At 42.4% G+C, this 18,739-nt stretch overlaps 1 protein-coding gene across 3 annotated transcripts; it reads left to right on the top strand.

The window, feature by feature from the left end:
* The first annotated feature begins 1,285 nt into the window (after positions 1 to 1,285).
* Positions 1,286 to 18,523, top strand: LOC132896914 (acidic mammalian chitinase-like). 3 transcript variants are annotated; one of them, XM_060938076.1, is made up of 10 exons: positions 1,286 to 1,462; positions 1,556 to 1,760; positions 1,846 to 1,911; positions 2,018 to 2,182; positions 15,071 to 15,195; positions 16,174 to 16,297; positions 16,390 to 16,572; positions 16,663 to 16,779; positions 17,018 to 17,150; positions 17,233 to 18,523. In XM_060938076.1, exons 5-10 carry the CDS (start codon positions 15,125 to 15,127, stop codon positions 17,613 to 17,615), a joined length of 1,011 nt encoding a protein of 336 aa, XP_060794059.1. In that variant the 5' UTR covers positions 1,286 to 1,462; positions 1,556 to 1,760; positions 1,846 to 1,911; positions 2,018 to 2,182; positions 15,071 to 15,124; the 3' UTR covers positions 17,616 to 18,523. The 3 variants fall into 3 exon arrangements, with proteins under 3 accessions (XP_060794059.1, XP_060794061.1, XP_060794060.1); XM_060938078.1 differs by lacking the exon at positions 15,071 to 15,195; XM_060938077.1 differs by lacking the exons at positions 1,286 to 1,462; positions 1,556 to 1,760; positions 1,846 to 1,911; positions 2,018 to 2,182 and having other exon boundaries at positions 14,954 to 15,195.
* Positions 18,524 to 18,739: the final 216 nt, after the last annotated feature.

Here is an 18,739-nt window from a genome sequence, read left to right on the forward strand (position 1 = left end):
CAAGAGGAAACATTTCATTGTCATTGCCTATTACATTTTAGTTAGCATTTAGAGAAACATTCAAAACTACGTTGTCACAGGCAGCCCTGTGTAGGGCTGACTAAACGGGCTTGTTTGAGTAACTCTCTCTCTTTTTCTCTCATAACTCTCTCTCACTCACTCACACACACACAGACACACAAATACAGACACGCACACATACAAATAATACACTCTCACACACTCTCTCTAATACATAGTCTTCACACAGAACTAATAGCTCTACATTCTAATGTAATTTAAGATAATGAAATGTAAATAATGACAATACTTCAGGTAGCTGAGCAATACACTCAGTTCAGTTTTGACTTTTATGTCAGACAAAACTCCACAGTTATGATGGCACAGTTTTAGAATTGTTAAAGTAAATGTGTTGTGAGCCAAACTTACATTACAGGCAATGGTGAGAACACTCTGTTTCAGAGAATGCATGCAAATGGATCTCAATTCAAGACAGCCAGATAGACTGATGCCTTTACATTACTGCTCAGAATGTCTCTACACATACAGACACCCACAAATAACACACAAACTCTCTCTCTCTCACACACACACACACACTCACTATTATTATAAGGTGTATACTAAAGCTTACAATTCAGCAGTTCACACCCTTTCTGTCATGTGTATGCTGCAATGTAAATAATGCCAATACTTTAGGTAACTGGTACTTTAGGTATGTATACTCAGTTCAAGAGTTCACTACTTTTCTACTTTCATGTCAGATAAAACACCACAGTTATGGTGCCACAGTTTTAGAATTGTTAAAATAAATGCGTCCACCACCAAATCTATCCTTGTTTTTTTATTTATTTATTTATTTATTTATTTAAGTTGTGCCGGGGGGCTTCGGTGCTGTCAGCCATGTTTGACCTCAGTATTTGAAAAATCCTGGCTACGGCCCTGACTGCCACCCCAATTTTTGCCAGTACTGCAATTTGCGCTTGCGTCATTTTAATTTCTGATGATGTGCTCAGAGGACACGTTGCAAATAACATTTGTTTATTATTTTTGCAATGTTTATTTCAACATTGCAAATAAAACCCAAAAGAACAAAGTTGTCCCTGCCTATAAATTGAAAGTCATAAAGTCTGCAAGATAATGAGCTTACCTTATCAGTTCCTCCTATGCAAACAGATTATGTAAATAGGACACTGCTGATTGGTTACTGCTCAAACATTCAGGTACATCACTATAATAAAAATCAGTATACTTCTAATTGTGCTTCCACTGGAAAGGTGTGCAATGTAGAACTGCAGCCACAATGACAAGCTTGATTCTCCTCACAGATAGATGTTATTTATCGTGTTATTCATTAACATTTGGTGGTTATGTTATCTGATATTTGTATGCTGTGTGTTTGAATAGTGAATTTTATATTTGTTTTATTTTCCAGGCACTTTCCTGTTATTTATTCATCTTGGTGAGTTTTTCCTATGGATTATTTCAGATATTTGTTTCACTGTTTCTTATCAAATCAAACTCAACATACTGAAGCATTTTGTTTAAAATTTAGGTTCAACCTATCAGCTAATATGCTACTTCACCAACTGGGCGCAGTACAGATTTGATCCGGCAAAGTATGTGCCTACCAACATTGATCCCTTCCTGTGCACACATCTGATCTATGCATTTTCCAAGATTAACTCTTCAAATCAGCTGGCCACCTCTGAGTGGAATGATGAGACTCTCTACCAATCATTCAATAGTCTGAAGCAAAGGTGAGGTTTTCTTCTTTTAGGTACATTATTTTATACTCTGATTTAAAACTGATTTGCTAATCCTAGATACGAATTCATTTAACAGTAATCCAAGCTTGACGACACTTTTGGCTGTTGAAGGATGGAACTTTGGTGACTTTGGTTCAACTCAGTAAGTTTTTTTTTTTTCATTGTTCTGCTGTAAAATATTTTGTTAAATCTCTTCAAAAGTTAAAAAAAAAGAAAGACAGAGACTGGACTGAATTCTTTGTGTCCAGATTCTCTGAAATGATGTCCACACAAGCAAACAGAAATACATTCATCCAGTCCTCCATCAGCTTTCTCAGAAAGTATGATTTGATGGTCTGGATCTAGACTTGGCATATCCGGGAGCCCGCGGCAGTCCTCCAGAGGACAAGCAAAGATTCACTCTGCTCTGTCAGGTCAGTATATTCAGGGCTTGATATTAATGGTAGTTCAATTGTCAGGGACAACCAAATGTTTGGTCTGGACAAGTCAAATCCGCATTTGCCTATCTGACAGGATAAATTGGACATTTGTTGAAAATCACCATTTTTATAGTAATTATTCAAGAGTTTCATCAATAAAGTTCCAACAAAACTATTTCAATCACCTTAATCCGGCTGTATTATTGTTTACAAAATTCCAGGGTAGCCGAGTATAGCAGGTGCGTGTGTAAAAATAACCATGTTGTAATATCTAATTATAGATTATTACACTTTGTATCCATTGAAATCGGAGAAATGGCGATCAAATACCTCAATAAAATAATTATCTGTGGTGAATCTTCACCACATTAATGATCACAAAGGTCATAAAATATTTCACGGGAATTTTATGACAGTGCTGAACTCACTACCAGTTTGTTTTCATTCACAATGTGATTGTCACCCTTATCATGTCCAATTTGTTTTATTTCAGTTTAATTTCTTTAAATTAATTTATACTTCAAGTTTTACTGGATTAATCAAGATTTAACTTTATTTCCTCCAGAAGCTTTGAATTTGGGTGAGTCTAACTCTTAAAATTGCATATCAGGTTGGGTTACAACACATGCACAATAATGGGACATTGGATAGTTTTTGCTTATTGTTACAGTTAAAGTTTGAGTTTTATTGAAAAATTATAACCCATTAAAGCATAATGATTATCATGACTATACCTGCTTTTTAATAAACTTTGTTAACCACTTTCATTTCACTGAACTAGTAAATACGTAGGAATAAAAAGGTTATGGTCAGGACAAGTTAATAATCTTGCTGCTTGTCCGACTGGAAAAGTGGATTAAAAAGTTAATGTTGAGCCCTAATATTGCATGTTTATTGTGGGTATTGTTATCATACACTACAGCAGGGTTCCCCAATTAGTTTTTCTCAAGGGCCAAAGTATGTGAAGTGCACCAAGCCAAGGGCCAAAACATCCAGGATTTTTTTCTATTGTGCCAGTAAAAGTTGATTTATGTGCAGATGATGTTGTTGCTGCTGCTGCAATTATTATTATTATTATTATTATTATTATTATTATTAGTAGTAGTAGTAGTAGTAGTTTGTTAAAGTAATAATTTAGGTCTGGGCTTCTCAAAGGGTTACACAAGAAAAGAAAAAGCACTCTTGAAAACAAAATAAGTCCAAAGACAACCATTTAACTATTTAAATGTCCTTATATACATTTGCACAGCCACCAGCAATGAAAAATGAACATCCTGGCACATAAACATTGTTTTATATCTGACTCAAGCTAAAAGCATTTTAATTTATATCGGCCATATAAAGACCAAATATAGAGAAGACAATTAGAAAGGAGCAGTAGTTCAAAAGGTCCCAGGTGTGGAATGTATTCTGATAATCCCAATAGCAAAAACACAATAACAGCACTACAGCAAATGGCACACAGCAGGAAAAGGCAAAGATAAGTGTGTCAACCTTTCTACATATCAACATATACTTTACATATCACTACATATCATTGCTATTTCTTGTTTGCATTGATCTGATTTTGCAGGGTAGTTGGCATTGAAACTGGCAGCATGCATCGTGTTGAAGTGCCATTTTAGATTATCTGCTTTGAAGACAGGCCGGCACGGTGGTGTAGTGGTTAGCACTGTCGCCTCACAGCAAGAAGGTTCTGGGTTTGAGCCCAGTGGCTGACGGGGGCCTTTCTGTATGGAGTTTTCATGTTCTCCCCATATCTGTGTGGGTTTCCTTCGGGTGCGCCCCCACAGTCCAAAGACATACGGGCTAAGTTAATTGGTGGCTCTAAATTGACCGTCGGTGTGAGTGGCTGTTTGTCTCCAGGTGGCAGCCCTGCGATGACCTGGTGACTTGTCCAGGGTGTACCCCGCCTCTCGCCCATAGTTAGCTGGGATAGGCTCCAGCTTGCCTGCAACCCTGAACAAGATAAGCGGTTACAGATAATGGATGGATGGATACTTTGCAGACAGCTACGGTCTACATGCATATCAAGCATGTCAGTTTAGCATTGGTGTGGTCCAGTAAAATAAGTCCAGTCAGATTTGAACTGATGGTTTTCCTGGTCCACTTTGCATTTTTTCATGCAGGCCATGTCGTTCTTCATTTAGGACCATTAATGTTATTATCATTTGACTTACTTGCAATATTTCACTTAGATGGCAGGCTGCTTACAATGTTATGCAGGTAGATAAAAGATTCAAGGTATTGGGAATGATATGAAAACCTGTGATTTGTTGTCCGCTTGTGTTAGGGTAAAATAGGGTATACAAAAATAAGGCAGGAGGGAAGGGCATCTCTTATCAATTTTTATCAATTGAAATGATAAGAAAGGTGTATGCCCAAAGGACTATCATGTGTCTAAATAATTGTGTGATTAAATAATCATGGGTCTTAACTTGCCTCAGCTTCAGGGAACAATGAACCTAATCAACTGGTCAATTAAGCCTTTTTATTCTGACTTTTCTATGTCTAAAACCAACTTGATGAAATTTGTTATTAATTACATTTAATGTATTAATTTAAGTGGCATTTGAGTTCTCATAAAATTTTAAAATATTGTTTGGATTTACTGGATAACGCACAACAAGTGTAATACTGGACTACTACTAATACTAGACTAACTTTATCAAACACAATCTTAAAAATTTAAGGTACAAGAACAATCCCATAGAACAGGGGGTCCTAAACAAGGGATCATGACCCCATGTGGGGTCACTTGATTTACAAACAGGGTCACAAGTGAAGGTCACATTCATTTATTTTACAAATTAATATTATCCATATTCAAAACAAATTTTTATGTGCTATTATTTTGAAATATCACTGGGAGTCACATTCAGACAAACCACACTTAATTTGTCACTTTGCGGGTTACTATCTTATTGTGGTGATGGGGATTCTGTGCCTCAATGACCCCGAGAGCTATGCTGGTAGGAGTTTAAGCTCCTGGTAGGGTCACCCAAGCCAGAGAGGTCGAATGGATAGAGGCCAGACTAAAAGTAACCTACTGCCCCCATGCCTTCGAGGAAAGTTGTTGAGGCTAGGACAAGGACAGTCTGATGTAAAACTGACAACTCAAGAACCTCGCTGTCCCAGTTAGCTAGGCTATGGCAGAAGAACCACAGATGTAAAGGGTGGGGTCAGTGCTATACGAACTGAACTCCACCAAAAAAAGAAACATCCTTTGCGCAGGCTGAAGGACACACCCAATTTACAGCCAACCTCATTCCCCCAACTTCCAACCACAACCATTTCAAGTCCTGCAGCAATTGGAAAGGGGTGAAAATGGCAGGTGGAAGATGCCACTGGAAGCTACAGCTTCAATCCTGCATGTAGGCATGTCAGGGCACTGGTCATCCGATGTTGACCCTGGAAACAACGACATCATTCAGCAGTAGCTTGATTGACCAAGCAGGGTTTTTTTTAAGGGATAGCACTGCTTGCTCCAAATGACGATGGGCCTAGAAAAGGTGGTCTAAACAAAACTTGTTTCCTTACCCCCAGTTGACCAGCCATGGCCAGTGGGAATCTTTCAATGTGGTCAAACAACAATAATGAAGAAAAGATGTGCACAAGGACTCAAGCTTGCATGCTGGAACATCAGAAGCATATTGGATACAGCAGACAGTGGTTGTCCAGGACGACATTCTGTGCTAGTTGTGCATGAACTGTCAAGTCAAGTCAAGTCAACTTTATTGTCAATTATGCTATACATGCTCGACATACAGCACAGATGAAATTTCAGTCCTCTCTGACCCACGGTGCAAACAGGCAAAGCAATAAATAAAAATAGAATAACTGAAATAAACAATATAAACAGTATAAACACTCTAGATAAGAAATAGACATAGTCTAAACACTCACAGGTATATATACATACATACATACATACACACACACGCACACACACATACATACACATACATATAAATTGGAGCAAAGGGACATAAAATAACAGTCAAGGACACTTGAGGTATAGCAGGTAACATGAAATAAGTAGTATAAACAAACTAATAGCTGTTAAGGTGAGGTAGTGCAGAATAGTGCAAATGAGCGAGGTAAAGTGAAATGAGCAGTCCCTGAGTTCCGGAGTTCAGTGTGCGAATGAATGTTGAGAGTATGTGTGTGTGTGTGTGTGTGTGTGTGTGTTGGGGGGGGGAACTGTGACGGTGACATGATGTCAGATGCTGAAAGGGGGGGCAGGGGGGTGTACGGGCAGAATCTGTGGCAGGGGGCAGAGGGGGGAGGAGGGGCAGAACAGGGAGGGAGTTGAGCCTCCTGACCGCCTGGTGAAAGAAACTGTCCTTGAGCCTGCTGGTTTTGGCCTGGAGACTCCGCAGTCTCCTCCCCAACAGCAGCAGGCTGAAGAGGCTGTGAGATGGGTGGGTGGGGTCACCTGCAATCCTGATGGCTTTGCGGGTGAGGCGGGAGTTATAGATATCCATAAGAGAAGGGACAGAGACACCAATGATCCTCTCAGCTGCTCTCACGATGCGCTGCAGAGTCTTGCAGCAGGACACGGTGCAGGCGCCGTACCACACGGTGATGCGGCTGGTCAGGATGTTCTCGATGGTGCCTCTGTAGAATGTGTGCATGATGGGGGCCGGGGCTCTTGCTCTCCTCAGTTTGCGGAGGAAGTACAGACGCTGTTGGGCTTTTTCGGCCAGTGATGCGGTGTTGTTGCTCCAGGACAGGTCTTCAGAGATGTGTACACTCAGAAACTTGGTGCTGCTCACCCTCTCCACTGCAGCACCATCGATAGTTAGTGGAGCATGCTGGGTGTGCGCTCTCCTGAAGTCCACAACAATCTCCTTCATCTTCTCCACGTTCAGACGGAGATTGTTGTCCTTGCACCACATGGCCAAGCAGCTCACCTCACTCCTGTAGATTGTCTCATCGCCATTGTTGATGAGACCCACCACAGTCGTGTCGTCCACAAACTTAATGAAGAGGTTGGAGCTGGATGTTGGTGTGCAGTCGTGGGTCAGCAGAGTGAAGAGGAGGGAGCTCAGCACACATCCTTGGGGGGCCCCCGTGTTCAATGTGATGGTGCTGGAGGAGTTGCTGCCGACCCGTACAGCCTGTGGTCTCCCCATCAGGAAGTCCGGCAGCCAGTTGCACAGGGAGGTGTTAAGTCCCAGCTGGTCCAGTTTATGAATGAGCTGCTGAGGAATGATTGTGTTGAATGCTGAGCTAAAGTCTATGAACAGCATTCTGACATACGAGTCTTTTGTCTCCAGGTGGGTGAGGGCTAAGTGGAGGGCAGTGGAGATGGCATCATCGGTTGGACTGATATGCAAACTGGAAAGGGTCCAGGGCAGGGGGGAGGGCAGACTTGATATGCTGCATGACTAGCCGCTCGAAGCACTTCATGAGGATGGGAGTGAGTGCGACCGGGCGGTAGTCATTGAAGCAGGACGGAGATGGCTTCTTCAAGACCGGGGTGATGGTGGTGGCTTTGAGGCACATGGGGACAACAGCCTGGCTCAACGAGATGTTGAAGATGTCTGTAAAGACATCTGTGAGCTCCTTGGCACAGTCTCTCAGGGCACGACCAGGAATTATCAGGACCCGGGGCTTTCCGTGCATTGGTCGTCCTGAGAGCTCTCCTCATGCTGTCTGGGGACAGCATCAACACCTGGTCGCCGGGAGGTGGTGGGGTCTTCTGTGCTGTGGTGCTGTTGTCTGCCTCAAAGCGAGCAAAGAAGTCATTCAACTGATTCAGCAGAGAGGTGGAGTTATCACAGGTTTGTGGCGAGGGCTTGTAGTCTGTGATGGTCTGAATCCCCTGCCACAGGTTCCTGGTGTCTCTGCTGTCGTTGAAGTAGTCAGCAATGTTCCTGGAATGCTGTCTCTTGGCCACCCTGATGCCTCGTGTCAGGTTGGCCCTCGCTGTCCTCAGGCCCACCTCGTCCCCAGCTCTGAAGGCAGCGTTCCAAGCCCTCAGGAGCCTGTGGACTTCCTCTGTCAGCCATGGCTTCTGATTTGCCTGAATGGAGATGGTTCTGGTGACTGTAACGTCATCCATGCACTTCCTCATGTAGGCAGTGACGGTCTCCGTGTACTCCTGGAGATCTGTAGTGTTGTTGTAGGTGGCCGCCTGTCTGAACATGCTCCAGTCAGTGGTGGAAAAACAGTCCTGGAGTGCCTCTGAGGACCCCTCTGGCCATACATGTACCTGCTTTGTAGCTGGTTTGGTGACTTTAACCAGCGGCCTGTATGCTAGCATTAGCATAACGGTGGAGTGATCTGAGGCCCCAAGGTGGGGGAGAGGGGTAGGGCTTTGTAGGAGCCTCTATGCATGGTATAAGCATTGTCCAGAGTATTGTTTCCACGTGTGGGAAAGTTGATATGTCCACAGAGTTTTGGAAACATGCTTTTGGGGTTTGCATGGTTGAAATCCCCAGCCAGGATGAGGAAAGCATCTGGGTGGGCTGTCTGCTGCTCACTGATGTGCTGATAGAGTTCATTCAGTGCTTCACTCCTGTTGTTATTGGAGCTGGGAGGGATGTATATTGCTACCAGCAATATGGCTGTAAATTCCCTTGGCAGGTAGAATGGCCGGCACTTAATAATCATAAACTCCACCAGTGGTGAGCAGTGTTTGCAGACCATGACAGCATCGTGGCACCAGGCATCACTGATGTAAACACAGAGTCCTCCACCGTAAGTCTTCCCCCCCACTCGACTAGTGCTCTGTCTGACCGGTAGCATGTTAGCCAGGCTAGCTGAATGGCACAGTCCGGGACATTGTCGTTAAGCCATGTTTCCACAAACACAAGGACACAACACTCACTCACAGACTTAGAAGATCAGTGGAGTAGGCGGACATAATCCAGCTTGTTGTCCAGCGAGCGTACGTTGGCCAGAGTGATGGTAGGGATAGCCGGCCGGTGAGGGCTAGCCGCTAGCCTAGCTCAGATACCGCCGCGTTTGCCCCTTTTCTGCTTCCGCATGTTCTGCCTGTGATGCTTCCACTGTGGGCTGGATGCAGGAGTGGGGGTCGGTGGTTGAGCAGGCCTCCAGAGCAAACCGTAGTCACATAGCACTTCCGTGTCTGCTGGATTTATATCCGTGAATATAGTTCTGCGGATGTTGAGCAGAAACTCACGGGAGTATGTGCGCCTTAAGGCTGATGGACACGACAAAGATGAACAGATACACGCTGTTTTAAAACACAAAAAACACAAAAACACCATTCTGTTGGGATGGAGATGAGCCGCTGCGTGTATACACGCCGCCGTCTTGTGAATGATGATGTACAGAAGGTTCTTAGTACAGAAGGTTCTGTACAAAGAAGAACAAAGACAGGTTTGATTAAAACAACCAGGAGATCCAAGAATTGCTTGTGAAGAAGAGATCCTCTTACCTGGCCCACCTTGCTCAACCATCTTGTCCTGGAAAAAAAAAAGCAGTCTTCCACCTTGTATGCAGAATCCTCCAGCCCAAGCTTTAAGAAATTCAGAACGCATGATGGAACAACCCTGCAAAGAGAACTCAGCTTTGTGCAGACACTGGTGACGACAGAGGGTTTCATGAAGCCCTAAAGGCAGTATTTGGCCCTATGTACCAGGTCCAGGGTCCTCTGTGCAGTGCAGATGGCCAGACACTTCTCACTGACAAGGTATCCATTCTAAATTGGTGGTCAGAAAACTTCCAGGCTCTCTACAATGCCACCAGCACAGTCCATGACTCAGCAATTCTCTGCATCCCACAGCAGCCAGTGAAAGCTGAGCTGGATGACATCCCTACCCTCAAAGAGATGATCAAGGCCATTAAGCAGATGAAAATTGGCGAGGCAGCAGGAGTGGATGGAATCTTCTTCTTCGGGCTGCTCCTGATGAGGGGTCGCCACAGAGGATCTTTCATCCCCATTGCTCCCTGTCTTCTGCATCCTTCTCTACCACACCTGCCACTTTCATGTCCTCTCTCACCGCATCCATGTATCTCCTCTTTAGCCTTCCTTGTTTTCGTGTGCCTGGCAGCTCCATCCTCAACATTCTCCTTCCAACATGCTCTGCATCTCTTCTCAGGATGTGCCCATACAATCTCAGTCTCATCTCTCTTAGCTTAATTCCCAAGCTCTCCACATGTGCTGTCCCTCTGATGTGCTCATTCCTTATCCTGTCCAACCTTGTCACTCCCATTACAAACCTTAACATCCTCAACTCCTCCAACTTTGCCTCCTGTCTCTTCATTAAGGGTACTGTCTCCAATCCATACATCATAGCTGGTCTCACTACTGTCTTATACATCTTACATTTCACTTTTGCTGGGACTTTCCAATCACAAATGACTCCTGAAATCCTTCTCCAACTGCTCCACCCTGCCTGCACTCTCTTTCTCACCTCACTATCGCAGCCCCCATTTTCCTGCACAGTTGACCCCAGGTACTTGAATTCACCAAGTTTCTTTATGTTTACTCCTTGCATCTTAACTACACTCTCATCCCTATTCTCATTAATGCACATGTATTCTGTTTTACTACTGCTCACCTTCATTCTTCTTCATTCCAATGCATACCTCCATCTCTCCAAACCGAACTCAACCTCCTTTCTACTTTCACCACATATCAGAATACCATCCACAAACATCATGTTCCATGGTGACTCTTGCCTCACTTCGTCCGTCAAGCTATCCATCACTATGGCAAACAAGAAAGGACTCAAAGCAGATCCTTGATGAAGTCCCACCTTCACCTTGAACCATTCAGTCATTCCAACTGCACACCTCACTGCTGTTTCACTGTTCTCATACCCGTACATGTCTTGCACCACTCTGATATACTTCTCATTCACTCCACACTTTCTCATACAGTACCATAACTCATCTCTCGGCACTCTATCGTATGACTTTTCCAGGTCTACAAACACACAATGTAGCTTTCTCTGGCCTTCCCTGTATGGAGTGGATGGAATACCACCAGAAATTTGGAAGCATGGAGGCCCAGCTTTGTATGCCAAATTGCATGAGCTCTTCATACTCTGCTAGGAACAAGGAAAACTACCACAGGACCTCTGTGATGCAGTCATCATTACCCTGTATAGGAATAAAAGTCAGACTACTCCAACTATCAAAGGAGAACTCTACTCTCTGTTGCAGGAAAAATCCTGGCAAGAGTTCTCCTAAACAGACTGATACCCACCATTGCAGAAGTACACCTCCCGGAGAGTCAATGTGGATTTAGAACCAACAGGAACACCACTTACATGGTGTTCTTTCTCACACAGATTCAAGAGAAATGTCAGGAACAAAACAAGGGATTGTATGTGACTTGTCGACCTTACTAAGGCTTTCAACACTGTGAGCAGGAAAAGTCTGTAGCTGCTCATGCTGCAACTAGGATGTCCCCCAAGAGTTCCTCAGCATGGCCATCCAGCTTCATGTAGATCAGCATGGCCAAGTCAGACACAGTGGTGACCACTCAGAGCCTTTCCTAATTGAGAATGGAGTGAAGCAAAGTTGGCAAGAGGATATAGCATTTCACTATCTTTAGCATGATGCCCCAACAGGCCACTGAATACATTGATGACAATGAAGCATCTACATTCGTTATCGCGCTATTGGAAGCTTGGTCAACTTGAGATGTCTGAAGGTCCACACTAAGACCCTAGAGCAACTCATCTGAGAGCTTCTCTTTGCTGGTGATGCTGTTCTTCTTGCCCACTCAAAAACATCCCTGCAGCCTATAACAACTTGCTTCACAGAGGTTTTGCAACTATTTGGATTTGAAGTCAGCCTGAAGAAGACAGAAGTTCTCCATCAGCCTGCACCTCAGGAAAAATACCACCCTCCCAGTATCATCATCATCATCATCATCATCAGTGAGACAGAGCTGAAGACAGTCCACCAGCTCAGCTACTTGGGATGCACCATCTCCTCAGATGCCAAAATTGATAAGGAGATCGACAATCAACTGGCAAAGGCAAACAGTGCTTTTGGTAGACTGTATAAAAGAGCCTGGAACAACAAACACTTGAAGAAAGGCACCCAGATTAGTATGTCCAGCACCATCGCACTTACCACCCTCCTGTATGGCTTGGATTCATGGATCACTTACTGGCACCATCTGCATCTACTTGAGCACTTCCACCTGCGCTGGCTCCGCACAATCCTTGACATCCATTGGAGTGACTTTGGTGCCAACACTGAAGTCCTTGAGCAGGCAAAGGTCACCAGTATTGAGGCCATGCTGTTGAAGACACAGCTATGCTGGGCAGGGCACATCTCCAGGATGGAGGTTTATCACCTGCCCAAGATTGTGCTGTACAGAGAACTGTCCACTGGGCACTAGGATAAAGGAGCACGGAAGAAGAGATTTAAAGACTCCTTGAAGAAATCTCTTGGTGCCTGCCACACTGACCATACCCAGTGGTCCACTTTAGCTGCCAATTGTGAGGCCTGGTGACACACTGTTCACCAAGATGTCTCCTCCTTTAAGAACACTTGCAGAGCCAGTCTTGAGGTGAAAAGGATAAGGAGGAAACACAGTGACATTGCAGTAACCAACCCAGGACAGACAGTTCCCTGCAGCCATTGCAGCCAGGCCTGCCTATCTTGAATTGGCCTCTTCACCCATCAGCAAGCCTACAGTAGATGTGGACAGGACCCTTCTTAGATCTTCATTCATGAAGCCAAGCCATGCCACATGCTTGCTATCTATCTATCTATCTATCTATCTATCTATCTATCTATCTATCTATCTATGCTATCCTGGTATACTGTACCTGTCAGGATGTGGTTTTGAGCACAGACAGAGACAGAATAGTCAGATAATACAGTCTTTTCATCCAATAAGTAGGCACCGGGCACTATGCTTGAACAGGGCAAACAGTAAAAGGGATAGACAGCTCTCCCAACAAGCAGAGAGACAATATATGCTACTTTAGCATGTTCAGAGGTGTTCAGATGGAAACTGAGCCAACTGGAACTCAAAGACAAGACTACAGTGTGTTACAAAGTCCCGGCATACCACTGGCATTCCATCAAACCTTGGCAGGGCCAGGAGGCAGATTTCCCTGCCCAGGGGTTGGGTGGGTGTTGGCTCTTTGGGCTCCCCTGATGGGAAAGGGGCCTCTGGGATTGGATTGACCGGAGGTGCTGGTAATGTTCAAGCACCTAGTTCATTTATGGTCTCCCCCATGCAGGTCATATCGTCACTTAAGTGTTGGAGGAAAGCCTATTGTTTGCCAAGCAAAATTCCATGGTTAACTAAAATCTGATGGAGTCTCTCGCTCTCTGCTGTGCTTGATTTTGGCTCAGTCATGCTGTCAGGATATGGTTTTGAGCACAGATGCAGACACAGAGAATAGTCAGATAATACAGTCTTTTAATCCAATAAGTAGGCACAGGGCACTATTCTTGAACAGAGCAAATAGTAAAAGGGATGAGCAGTTCACAAGAGACCGGGCTTAAGATTCAGCATTTACAAAGTTCATACAGCACAGGGAAGTAATCATACAAGAGAATCCAAAAGTTGAGACAGTTGCCAAACCAGAGAGTTGAGTCCATAAACATAAAAGGTCCAGGACTTTCAGGGTAATCCACAAACAGAGAGGGTTCAGAGAATACAGTCCATGAGAGAAATATCCACAAAGAGAGAAGTAAGTCTACTTATGAAGAGTAATCAAACAAAAGTGATCCACAAGGAAGTGCGGCTGAGTAGAATCCACCACAGGAGCTTCACAATGCACAAGAAGATCATGATTGAGCACTGAGGCCAGTCTCAGCTCAGTTTAAATACTTAGCAAATGAGTCACGTGACCACCAGGTGTATCCACTCAGAGTCTTGGGCAAAATGAGAAGCTCAGCTAAAACTGTTCAAAAAGAGTATCTCCACCTAGTAGTGATCCCCAGGAACTGTGCAAGGTCTGACAGTACCAGCTAAGAAAATCTGCAGTAAAAATAGACAGACTTCTCTGTCCATCTATGTCTGCAAAGGTGGGAACAATGTTGCTCACACTACAGCTGCTTCTTTACACACATGCAAAATAATGCATATCAAAGCACTCCCATGTGGAATTTTCTGATAACAGTATACTTCCCACGAGATTGGTAAGTCATATTCCTTTGGTGTTTAGTCACCGGGCAGCATGGTGGTGTAGTGGTTAACACTGTTGCCTCACAGCAAGAAGGTTCTGGGTTCGAGCCCAGCAGCTGACAAGGGCCTTTCTGTGTGGAGTTTGCATGTTCTCCCTGTGTCTGCATGGGATTCCTCCAGGTGTTCTGGTTTCCCCCACAGTCCAAAGACATAAGGGCCAAGTTAATTGGTGGCTCTAAATTGACTGTAGGTATGAATGAGAGTGTTAATAGTTGTTTGTTTCTATGTGTCAGCCCTGCGATGACCTGGTGACTTGTCCAGGGTGTACCCTGCCTCTCACCCATAGTCAGCTGGGATAGGTTCCAGCTTGCCTGCGACCCTGTACAGGATAAGCAGCTACAAATGATGTATGGATGGATGTTTAATCACCTACATTATGTTAATAACAGAAGAAAATGTTCAAATGTTACTGTAATCTCTTGAATTAAAAAAAATGGAGGGTAGTCAAGGCTTGGGTTTGGAGAAAACGCATCAATGCCCATTTGCGGTCATTTGGCCAAAAGGTTTGCAAGCCCATGTCATAGCAGAACCATTTTTGTTGCTGTCACAAAAGAAGAATAATTTCCTGCCACAAGTAAACATTTTTGGGAAATTATTCTTGGGTAATTGTGGCACCTAATATATGGTTACATGGCAATTGTGTACAATTGGATAGAGAACAATTTTTCCATGGAGTCTTTTTTTACCTTGTTCTCTCATAATGGTACCAGTTTTAATAAATGTGTGTTTTTGCCCTATAGGAGCTTTGACAGGCCTATGAGGCTGAAAGCAGTGCTACAGGACGTCCCCGGCTTATGGTTACAGCTGTAGTAGCTGCTGGGAAATCAGCTATAGATGGTGCATATGAAATTCCTCAGATTGCCCAGTAGGTTATTTTGGATAACATAAAAGAAATTGAGAGAACCATCACAGTTTGATGGAATTTCAATCCCTGTAAAAATGCCAAAGTGAAAATATTTTAAATTCAGTTGAACTGATCTAATATTTTAATTATGAGAAAAATAAAGAAAAATTAGTTTATCAAGCATGTTTCTACACATTTATTCTTATTTTAAGCTTGAAATGAGTAAACATGTCAAGACATATGGTTAATAATTTGTTTCAGCATAATATACTAATGAGATACCATATATTATTATATAGATAGCAGTGTTTTACTGGGAAATACGCCACTCGTATTTTTCATACAAACTACATCCGGGACCTGAGTAACAGTTTCCATATCTTCATTCGTGAGGAACATCGATGACATCACTTCCAGTGTTTCCTGCTGACTTGATGCGTGTTGTAAAAATGGCTAACTGGTTCAAAATTGAAATTCTTTTGAGTAACTTTTCTTTTGCGACTGTGTCTATATAATAAAAAGAATATTACACGGTGGGGCAAAGATATGAAATTTATCAAGAATAGATAAACTTCATGTCTTTGGGCCACCGTGTAATAGCCTCTATTTTCAACCTTGGTTCCAAATGGAGATGCTGTGTAAAATATATATATATAAAAACAGAATATGGTGATTTGCAAATAATGGAAACCCTAGATTTCATTGAAAATAGTACAAAGACAACATATCAAATGTTGAAACTGAGAAATTTTATTGTTGCTTGAAAAATCATTTTGAATTTGATGCCAGCAACATGTTTCAAAAAAGTTGGGACAGGTGCATGTTTACCACTGTGTTGCATCTCCTCTTCTTTTAACAACACTCTGTAAATGCTTGGGAAACAAGGAGACCAATTGCTGTAATTTTGAAAGTGAAATGTTGCCTCATTTATATCTGGTATGTTTTAATTGGAATAAGATTTACAATGTCACTGAACTGGTTACTTTATTAAATATACAGGTACCTGGACTTCATTAATGTGATGACTTATGACTTTCATGGATCTTGGGAGAGTATCACTGGTCACAACAGTCCTCTGTATCAATGGTCTCAGGAAACAGGAAATGGAATTTACCTTAATACTGTAAAGACATACTTTCTACAACTTTGCTCATACTTTACGACTTTGCCTGGCAATCAGAAATGCACTACATATTTTTGTTTCTGATTATACAGAATTATTCAGTGACATACTGGAAGGATCAGGGTGCTCCAGTGGAGAAGCTGAGGATGGGTTTTGCTACATATGGCAGAACATTCCAACTGTCATCTACAGCAAGTGGCTTGGGAGCTCCAACAAGTGGCCCTGCTTCCGCTGGCACTTACACCAAACAGGCAGGCTTCTGGTCTTATTATGAGGTTTGTATACAGCTTCTGTAAGCCACACAAACTCCACTTTATTTTATAAGAAAGTTAATGAGATTGCAGTGAATGATTATTTCCCATCAGATCTGCAGCTTCCTTCAAGGAACCAGCATACAGTGGATCCAAGATCAAAAAGTACCTTATGGCACAAAGAGTGATTGGTGGGTTGGCTTTGACACCAAAGAGAGCTTTAATATAAAGGTAAAAAAAAAACAAAAAAAACCCCCCACCTTTCACAGACCTACAACTATGTAGGCTAATGACACCAGCAGGGCATTAATGTGTGACTACTGACAATTTGATTGCTAATCAATAAAATGAAAAAAAAAAAAACTATTGCCAACACACAAGGAACACCATTAATGGAGCAACAGCTGTTATCTAATTTCTATTCAGTTTCCAAAGAGACCTTACCATTTTTGTATTGTTTTTGTTTTAGGTGACCTATCTCAAAGATAATAAGTTGGGAGGGGCCTTTGTGTGGGCTCTTGATCTGGGCAATTTTAGTGGACAGTTCTGTGGACTGGGAAAATACCCTCTCATCAGCGAGCTCAAGAAACAGCTAACCAGTGGTATATAAATTAATTACAATGTGCCATTCTAAACTACTGATATATTACTGAAATTTTAAATCTACAACTTCTCCTGCTGCAGCTTCTACTGCTCCTCCTACTGCAGCTCCTACTGCTCCTCCTACAGAAGCTCCTACTGCAGCTCCTACAGAAGCTCCTACTGCTCCGCCTACTGCAGCTCCTACTGCTCCTCCTACAGAAGCTCCTACTGCAGCTCCTGCTGCTCCTCCTACAGAAGCTCCTACTGCAGCTCCTCCTGCAGCTCCTACTGCTCCTCCTACAGAAGCTCCTATTGCAGATCCTGCTCCTGCAGTTCCACCTAGGTACTGTAAAGCCAAGAAAGATGGAACCTATAAAAATCCTTTCAACAAACAATCTTTCATCCAGTGTGTTGATCGCAGGGAAATTGTACACCTCTGCCCAGCTGGCACTACCTACAATAAGCACTGCCAATTTTGCAAATAACCATAAACTGCCACAAGTTTACTGAACACATGATGTAGACATGATTTTAAAATACATTTGTAACAGATAATATAACAGCACAGCATTGCTTGAACATAGTTACACATATAGCTTGAAGTCAATCCCAAAGAGTCTCAATTCACTGATTCCAGACACAGAAACTAAGATTCAGCCCCAAAGTTTGGGACTCGATTCAGTACACTGAAAATCATTCGCCTCATGCAAACCCTGCTAACAAAATTAATTTAGTATTGGAGTGTTTCAGTTAGCTAATAGATATTTATTTTGTCTTTATTTTGATATTTGTTATTGGAAATATAAAGTTGAACAAATAAGGGTTCAAAAATGCAGATATATACACTCATTGTCCACTTTATTAGGAATACCTGTACACCCACACATTCATGCAATTATCTAATCAGCCAATCATGTGGCAGTAGAACACATTTGGTTCCACTCCTGTCAACCAAGAACAGCAATCTGAGGCTAACATGGGCACAGACTCACCCAAACTGGACAGTTATAGATGAAGGGGGTGGGGAGGAATCACCTGGTCTTTTTCAAGTCTTCAGTTGTCCAGCTTTGGATATTTTTTTTCTGCATTTTGACATTATCTTAACCAGCTTCATGAGGCAGTCATCTGGAATTCTTTTCAATTAACAGATGTGTCTTGTCAAAACTTAATAGTGGAATTTATTACCATCTTAATGTGTTTGAGATCATCAAACAGTAAATAGTAAATAATAAAAATACAGTAAATATCCCAATTCATCAACTGTAGTAATCCGTATTATGTCAAGAACTGCTCAACTAAGTAAAGAGAAACGACATCCATCATTACTTTAAGACATGAAGTGGTTTTTAATTAATAAAACTAAAGAGCAAACATTGAATTAAATGTGTTCAAACTTTTGATGGGTACTGTATTGAATGAATAAATGAATGAATTAATTAAATTTTCCATTCAAAAATTGTATATGTTGTCTTTATACTATTTTCAATGGAATATAGTGTTTCAGTGATTTGCAAATCATCACATTCTGTTTTTAATTACTTTTGACACAGTTTTCCAATTTTTGGAATTGGGGTTATACAAAATACAATATATGCTACTTTAAATATTA

Source organism: Neoarius graeffei, chromosome 13 (assembly GCF_027579695.1).
Source record: "Neoarius graeffei isolate fNeoGra1 chromosome 13, fNeoGra1.pri, whole genome shotgun sequence".
Taxonomy (NCBI): Eukaryota; Metazoa; Chordata; class Actinopteri; order Siluriformes; family Ariidae; genus Neoarius; species Neoarius graeffei.

Coding starts and splice junctions, on each gene's coding strand:
- LOC132896914 (XM_060938076.1), top strand. CDS start 15,125: ATGGTTACAGCTGTAGTAGCTGCTGGGAAATCAGCTATAGATGGTGCA. Junction 15,196..16,173: donor GAAATTCCTCAGATTGCCCA/GTAGGTTATTTT, acceptor TTAAATATACAG/GTACCTGGACTTCATTAATG. Junction 16,780..17,017: donor AAGAGAGCTTTAATATAAAG/GTAAAAAAAAAA, acceptor TTTTTGTTTTAG/GTGACCTATCTCAAAGATAA.